The following is an 8,322-nucleotide window of genomic DNA, read 5'->3' as shown; positions in this document are numbered from 1 at the left end:
CTACAATAAACAAAGCCAGTGACAGTGTCAGTGAATGCATCACTGCAGACCCAGTGTTCAAATTCACCACCTGGAGGAAAAAGAAAACCTGACATCCTGCTTAACATCCTGACAAAGAGGAGACATGTCATTTATAAATGATCACAGTTTTAGATTTTCGCCTTTGTTTTTATTTCATTCATGTACAGTGTGTGTAAGGATTCTTATAAATGAGTTGTGCAGATGATCTCAGGTGCAGTTGTCTGATTCCCAGCTGACTTCCCATCATCCTTTGCGGGAGGGATGCAGGTCCCTGGCCATCTGATCCTGGAAGCCAGATTTAAAGAGTTGCATCATTTACACTGCCAGACAACCTTTGTTTGCATCATACACTATACATCTTGTTGTTGTTGGTGCTGTTGTTGTTATTATTATTATTAGTAGTAGTATCATCATTATTATTAGTTGAAGTAAAATAAGACCCAACCTTTGTAAAAGCCCACTACCAAGGAAGAGCAGCGATTATTACACAGGCATTAGGAATAGAGAGTATGACAATGCTGACTTACCTTTTTGGGGGCTTCATCTGTTGGATGGTGTCAGGAAGTGGCTGCCTGAAGGTCTCAGGCAGGAAGACACACAGAAGAATGCTGAGCAGCGACAGAGACCCCACAACGATCCACGGCAGGTACTGATAGAAAACAGCTGCGGGAGAAATCCAGTTTGGATCATATCAGAGTTACGTCATATCTTAAAAATGTGTGTATTTGAGTATTGAGCATGATTCATGAGCATGTAAAACTGAAGTCTGAGAGTTCTGATTATTTCTGTAGTATTTGTACAAAATATGAGTTTAAAGAAAAAAACAACGTTTTTATTCATATATTATCGACTGTATGAGAGTCTCACCTAGCTGCAGCAAGTATGGAGAAAGAGAGGAGCCCACTCTAGAGAACATGGCACACGTTGACATTGCTGTGTTCCTGATGACTGTGGGCGAGAGCTCACCAGTAAACATATACATCACCCCACCGCCGGCCATAATGCCATATTTACCTAGCAGCACCAGGGTCAGGGTGAGAGCTGGGAGACCTGCAGAGAGGATGGCAACAGCCAGTCATGAAGGAAACATACCAACAATTGTATGAGTATAGGCAAGGGCTGAGGTTTGCTAAAAGGAGTGTGTGCACAATAAGTTGTAATAAGGGGGCTGCTTTTAAGCATTTGGAAGGTATTAAATTAGCAAAATTACCCGAGCCTAGATATTAAATGAATGATTTACCTGGTTTACAAAAATTGTAAGCATGGAGTTAGGCTCTGTTATCAAGCTAAATGACATGTAATGTAAGCTAACTACATCATTTCCTGTTACAGTTGAGAGAAGTTTACACTCCTGTCAAATTGGTTTCTACACTGGAATACTAGGGATTATTGGATTGTTCATGCAATTCAGTAATGATATGTTACATTGTTTTGTCCTTTACATGGATCATAATCTGGGACTGTTGTGTTGCTGACTTTTCCCATGAAACTTAAACATTGAGCTCTAGTCTGTTAAATATACTGTAAATTCATCTCAGGTGTTAAAAGGGTGCCTGTGGAAGTTTAAACCTGTAATAAAAAACACAACAAATGTCCTCTTAGTGGATCGACAAACTTACTTCTCCTTCTCCTTAGTACTTCTATTGAGCTGTTTCTCAAAAGACAGTCACTGATCTAGCGAGGCCAGCAACACCATCCAGTAACCAGGCTTATTTTTGACAGTCTGCTGGAGACAGTGTTTAATCTCCTGTTTATAATAAAAGTAACACACGCTGAAGATCCCCAAATTTGAAATAAAGGATCCACTGTTTCAAAAGTGCACCTGTAAATATGATATTATATCTTAAATATGATATGATATGATATTTTGCAGGTGATAACTGTGTTGAGGTGAATTGTTTTATTAATTTTTAAACAAAATGGATATACAGTATATATATTTATAAAGACAGAAGAAAACAAACAAACAGGAGGAAAGCTATACTTCACAGGAATAACTCACTGTGTGGCGTGACCTGGATGAGGAATAGTGCGAGTGCCCCCAGCAGGGTGAAGATGATATATGACATGCGGCGAGGAAGACTGCGTGCTGCCAACCAGGTGCTAACATAAGCTGGGAGCTCAACAGCTGACAACAGGATGTAGTTTAAGAAAGGGTTTCCATTGAGGCTTGACAAGTTGAATGATAATCCAAAGGTGCTTAAACTCGAAGAAAACCTGAAAACGTTAAGATAAATAGAAGTTAGAAATGTAAAATATTGTTTGTGAGAAGCTTCAGCATTGGTAACAGCAATCGACAAAACCCACAATAACAGCTCAGTGATTTAGCCTCTTCTTACTCTCTTACTTATCACTGATGGATTTGATAGAACATTTCTTGAGGTTGGCATTAGAATTGACAGCATAACATGATAAAACGTAATAATACTCAATAAAATCATTTGTAATAATCAATGGTTTTCTTGTTTTCAACTGACAAACCTGTCGAACTTGCTACAGGTCGTACTGGTAAAGTGAAGACTGTGATTACCTTGGAAAACATTTGAATAAAAGTGCTGTAACTCACCAGATGAGCCACAAAATGAGGGTGATATATCGAATGTTTGTGGTCCTTAGTAGGTCCAGGATGTTGAAAGACTCTGCTTTCTGGGTTGTCTTTTCAATCTGTTTAAAGATGACCTGTGGAGGTTCCACTCGGTTCTCCACAGCTGCTGACCTCAGCAGGAGTTCTGCTTCCCTCAAACGGCCACGGGACACTAACCAGCGAGGAGACTCTGGAATCAACCTGGTGAGCAGAGTATTAAAACATAAACCACAGAGCAGTTTGTATTTTCCCGAGAGTTTTTATTTTTATTTCCTTGGCCTCCACTATGAGTGGTAACATCTGTGTGTACATTTGAGTATACACAGTATACTCTTATAGTTTCACAGCTGGAGAACTTTAGAATTGTATTCTTTCCTCCAAGTGTTACTTCAAAAACATCACTTAAACAAAAACGACTTCTTCATAAAGTGCATGCGATCTCAATCACTTAGCTCATCTTACCACCAGAGCGGAATACAGGCCACACCAGGCACAGCCATGATCAGAGTCAGGTGTCTCCAATTCCTGACCAGATAGGCAGTAGCTGGCAGCATCATCGCCGAAATCACGGCGACAAAGGGCAAACACAGGTTGGAGAACAGAAGTCGCGTTGAACCCATCAAGATTTCTGAACCTGTAGAATTAACACTGTTAAAGTACAATCACGGACAGGCTTGGTGTACCTTGTGTTTTTGTTTGTCAGATTATGCATAAATTATTGACTAAATAACTGACCAGAAAAGTCCAGTTTCCCTGTCAACTATACAAAACATAACTCAATCATATTTTTGGGGTTGGATGTGCTGGTCTTGTTTGTCCCTCCCTTTAATAATATAAATAACAGAAGAAGACATGAGGATGAAGATAACGGTAGGAGGAGAAGTCTTACCCAGTACAAATGCAACTATGTAGCCGACAATCTGACCTACACCCAGCAAAAAGAAGAGCAGAGTGAAGACGGGCCAGGAGGGAGCAAAACTCAGAGCAGTGCTGAAGACGCTGATCAGCGTGATGGCACCAAACAGAACAGGCTTCCTGCCAATTCTGAAGAACACATATGATAGAGCGGAGTCAGCATCAACAGCAACATCAAAGTCAAAGAAGAGAAACACCGGATGGAGGACATTGTCTGCAGTACCAGTCCATGAAAATGTTACTATAGTGGAGAAGATTGGAAAGTGTGAACGGAGACTGAAATGTACCGGTCAGCAATCTGTCCAGAGAGGAGGCATCCGCACAGTCCTCCCAGGAAGAAGACAAGGGAGGTCAGAGGAATTTTCCACTGGTCACTGCACACCAGGCTAAACTGCAAGACAAGTGATATATAGAAGCTGGAATAACTTATCAGACATATCTGATTACATATCATGTGTAACATTTAGGATGGTTTATTGGCAGAAATGGGAGTTTGGAGTTTGTATAACTGTATAATCTCTTTAACATAACATTAATTTGGTTTTCATGGTCTTAAAATAAGCTATTTGAATGCACTTTCAAGCGAAGGCCGACAGGGAGTGGTGAGCGTAAGAGAACTCTGTTAGAATCTGTAGTCTGATCATTAGATTTCAGTCATTCTTACATGCTGCACCTTTAAAATAAAGACCAGTTCCCAGATTGACCAGATATATCTTTGATACGTCACTCCTCTATCCACATTGATGTTCCCCTATATCCTAGTTCCCTAGCCCAATAGCATCTATCCTCTGTGAGATGTGTCCTAGTTCAACTCGTTTAAACTTGGTTTCTCAGTTTCTCAGAAAAGCTCCATCTTAAGAGCCAGCTTCTCTTAAATTCTTTCAATCTGGCCCTTCAGTGTCCATGATTTCAGAGACAACCCCCAGTGTCCTGCACTCCGGTGCCAAGTTCTGTAAAGTGCATCTCTTTTGAGCTCAGTCTTACAGCATCTGGCTGACCACAATGATCTTTAGAAATGCTCTTTCAGCTCTTTAAGTCCCCCTGATTACCCTAATTGTTTCTTGTGAAAATATTCTGAAGTTCGATCCAGATTCATTAAACATTCTAGTTTCATGTCCATTTATTTGAGCCAGTTAAGACTGTTCTGAACCAGAGTGGATCCTTATTGGAAGGGGAACGCAAAAACAGTAAACACAAGAATGACTGCTTATACTATGACTCACACACAGCAGTAAAGTCAGTACCTCAGTGGCAGCAGTCGATTCAAAGTACTCGTTATTGTAGATCCATCCATCTTTGCAGTCCTCCTGCTTCAGGTTAGAGAGGAGGATCTCTAGTTGCACCACAGACAGGTTCTGGTTATGAATATTTTCCACTGCAGACAGATTCTGGACCAGGTCCAGCTCATACCGGCTACAACTGCTCCTCTCCGACCTCCCAGCCTCATGCTGTCCAGGAAACAACATCATCATTATTTTTACAAACAACACTCTGGGGGAGGACAGAAAACCACCAGACCAGACCAGATTGGTTCAAACCAGACCAGTTTGAACCTGAATGAGGATCATAGACTGGCTTTAATTCAGAACTTTACAGTAAATTATTAGCTGACTGCATATAACGTATAACGTATTTAAAACCCAGTATCCCACAGAGCGGAAAGGTAGCAGGTTTATGGGACTGGGATAAACACTAAACTACTGTACAAAATATTTATTTCTAATCCACAATGCGGCTTTTCCTTATTTGTTGATATTATTGTCATGTTTTTACATGTTTTCTTCTTTTGTTCTTGAGTGTTTTGTCTTGTTCCATCCACCTGCCTGTAGTTGCCAATAGCAGCCTATAATTATCCAAATATATAAATGAATAATTCATACCTTATCGAAGTACCTGTACGTTTGTCAAATTGAACTCTTCCTTATCTTCTCACACACATATGAATCAGTAAAGAAATTACAATAATCTAAAGTTTAAATATTATTTTAACACTGCTTTTCCTTGAATAAACTGGTGAATCATAACAATGAGGCCAGCGGTTTCCTGCAACATATGCAACTACTGAGATTTCTAACTAACATCGATGTTTCTATTCATCACATTGTACCAGGATGAGAATGGTAGTTAAGGTGGCATAGATCCCAAAATGTGATCAAATCAGATACCAGTGTTTTATATCACATTTTTAGTAGTGATATAAAGTAGCAATAATTCTGCACAAAATGGACAGCTTTTCTGCTTTACTGGTTTTATATATATGTATATATGTATGTCTATATATATATATATATATATATATATATATATATATATATATATATATATATATATATATATATATATATCTGTATATACTGTATGTTTAAACATAGTAATCGAAAAAAGCAGCCAAAATGCTCTGTGTTCTAACCCAGGTGTGCTATACTGTAGATACATACTACATAATACGTATTGAAAAGTTTGGGAAATATTTTTTAATGTTATCAGTGTCACATTTTAACATGACTTTTAACACAATGAATAAGTGTAATGCAACATAATACACTCATGTGTCGTGCATCTAACAGAATATAGTTTTCAGTAGTACTGTAGTGTAAATGCTTACAGTGCAAACAAGGTTAATATTATTAAGACAAGAGGGGTTGATTGAGGTAGATTATAGTTCTATTCAAAAATAATTATTTGATCAGAGGAATATGATGAAAAATAAATCCTAATTTGTCCCCATTTTATCGATCATTTCAGAATCATTCAGGTTTCTGCTTGGTACTGACCTGTACTGGGACGCTGGCCTGGATCCAGTCCTGGCTCAGGTTGCTGAGCGCTGGGATGTGGCAGTGGTGAGGAGGGCTGGCCAGCAGGAAGATGACAGAGAGGAGGATGTATCCACCTGGAATGGAGGTGAGACAGATCGAGAAGAGAACTCTCCTCTGAAATGGGCCCCAAGTCTCCAGGAAAGACACTGACTCCTCGTAATTCTGCATTTTACTGGAATTAAACTTTATTCTGGGCTATTTGTTACTGACACCTGTGGTCAACAGTATTGCTATTACAGTCACAGAAGCAGCCATGACTGTACTAGGGACAATTTTTATGACGTGTAAAAAAACAATGTTTTAATGTTTTTAATGTTGGCTAGCATAAAAAACGTCGCAATCTCCAACCCCAATAAATATAAATATTATGGCTTTAGTCAATTCAAATGAGACTAGCACACCTGTGGTAGCTGTCTCAACTTCTCATTGCAGGATCTCTCTTTTATCCAGAGAAAAGAATACTCCGCCTCTTTCCTCCTCCTCTCGCTGCTCATACACCATAAGGTTTCTGGAAATATTACACACAGTTTTAGCTTCCCTACATTGGTAATGCCTTTGAGAAATAGATTTAAAGCACTTTTTACCACTTTCAAGGCTTTATCTGATTTCTTTCCCTCACACATATTAAACACAAGCGATAGAAACTAAGGGTGCATCGTGAAATACGTTTATTCACCACAATTGGACCAAAACATGTTGCCTCATCACTGTAATTTAGTCATTGTGTGTGTGAAGGCTGCCATGCATGACACCAACAGTGTAATCGTGCCTAAGAAACACTGCTGTATGAAGCCCTCTCATCTTTAACTTGCCTGATTATTTATTGCCACAGGAAAGACAATTCTATAAATGATCAAACCAGTTAAGAACTTTCAATCCATTCCATTCCATCGCTGCCCGTCCCACGACCTCAGCAGAACCAGTTCAGTTTGTTCGGTTATGACTCAATGATAATATTATTATATATTAAATAAAAATAAGTTTCTCTGAGATCTCAAAAGATTTTTTTTTAAAAATCCACTGAATATGGTGACTATGAGCGAGACCACATTTGAATGTAGGGAGTCAGCTCCATCTATATGTGCTCAGTACACACATGGTTATAAGCAGAGTTGCCTGTATTCTATCACAGGTAGAATCTTTTGACTCTTATTGTCTGTTAACTTGTGTCATACATATGTATCTTCTGCTACACGTGAGTTTGTGTGTGTCTCATTGTGTTATATTCAGGGCTGAGTGTGCAACATGTTGTCAATGTGTCGCTGGGGTTTAGTGAAAAAGTAACTGTATTGAATCACAAATGTGCCAGAGAGTAAACAACAGGAAGGTCAGACACTGTCTCTGCTGCGGTCATATAGAAATACGGAGGTCATACTAAGGAGTTTGACTTGAGTATTTGTAATGCATCAGTGTTAGAGAAAAGGTGAATGTATGTATGTGTGGCTCTAATCTAGACCAACATCGCAACATTTCAGCACAACAAAAACATCCAGAACATAAAAATGATGAAAATCTCATTGGTAACCAGGTACTTTTTTGTTAATTGATTAACTCCACCTATCAGTATTTTCAAACAAAAATATATGTTTTAAGAGGCAAATCTCAGAATTTTCTTCACTCAGGGTCACATGGAAATCCTTCAAAGGGTTTTAATTATACTTATAATTATAATTATATTATAATGATAAATACTTACAAAGTATTGGGTTCACATGAGAGGATCTAATTATTTATTTTTGGCTTTATTAATGTGGCAAATGTAATAAAATCTGATAATCACAAGGTTTTCAATTGTAATGATTGCCAAGTAGAATGAACCAGGATGACAATTTGAGGAGAACATTTCAAATTCAAACTAAACACTAAACATTTCTGAGAGACAAACTTCAACACTTGCCAAGCCAAAAACATTCCAGCTAAACTAACCACTATGTTTTGGAGTCAATTCTGAAGTATCTGAACTGGATTAGAGAGGACTATGGCAGC

General features: G+C 38.6%; 1 protein-coding gene across 2 annotated transcripts; it reads right to left on the bottom strand.

The window, feature by feature from the left end:
• Positions 1 to 149: 149 nt before the first annotated feature.
• On the bottom strand, positions 150 to 6,504 carry LOC131454062 (solute carrier family 22 member 4-like). Of its 2 annotated transcripts, XM_058622523.1 has the most exons (11): positions 6,295 to 6,504; positions 4,765 to 4,968; positions 3,808 to 3,911; positions 3,495 to 3,649; positions 3,068 to 3,239; positions 2,588 to 2,806; positions 2,024 to 2,238; positions 1,036 to 1,071; positions 889 to 969; positions 549 to 684; positions 150 to 306 (listed from the first exon to the last, which is right to left on the bottom strand). In XM_058622523.1, the coding sequence occupies exons 1-11, from the start codon at positions 6,502 to 6,504 to the stop codon at positions 204 to 206; spliced, it is 1,635 nt and encodes a 544-aa protein (XP_058478506.1). In that variant the 3' UTR covers positions 150 to 203. The 2 variants fall into 2 exon arrangements, with proteins under 2 accessions (XP_058478506.1, XP_058478505.1); XM_058622522.1 differs by having other exon boundaries at positions 889 to 1,071.
• Between the last annotated feature and the right edge of the window lie 1,818 nt (positions 6,505 to 8,322).

Source organism: Solea solea, chromosome 2 (genome assembly GCF_958295425.1).
Source record: "Solea solea chromosome 2, fSolSol10.1, whole genome shotgun sequence".
NCBI classification, from domain to species: domain Eukaryota; kingdom Metazoa; phylum Chordata; class Actinopteri; order Pleuronectiformes; family Soleidae; genus Solea; species Solea solea.
This window is presented reverse-complemented; position numbering and strand designations above follow the sequence as displayed.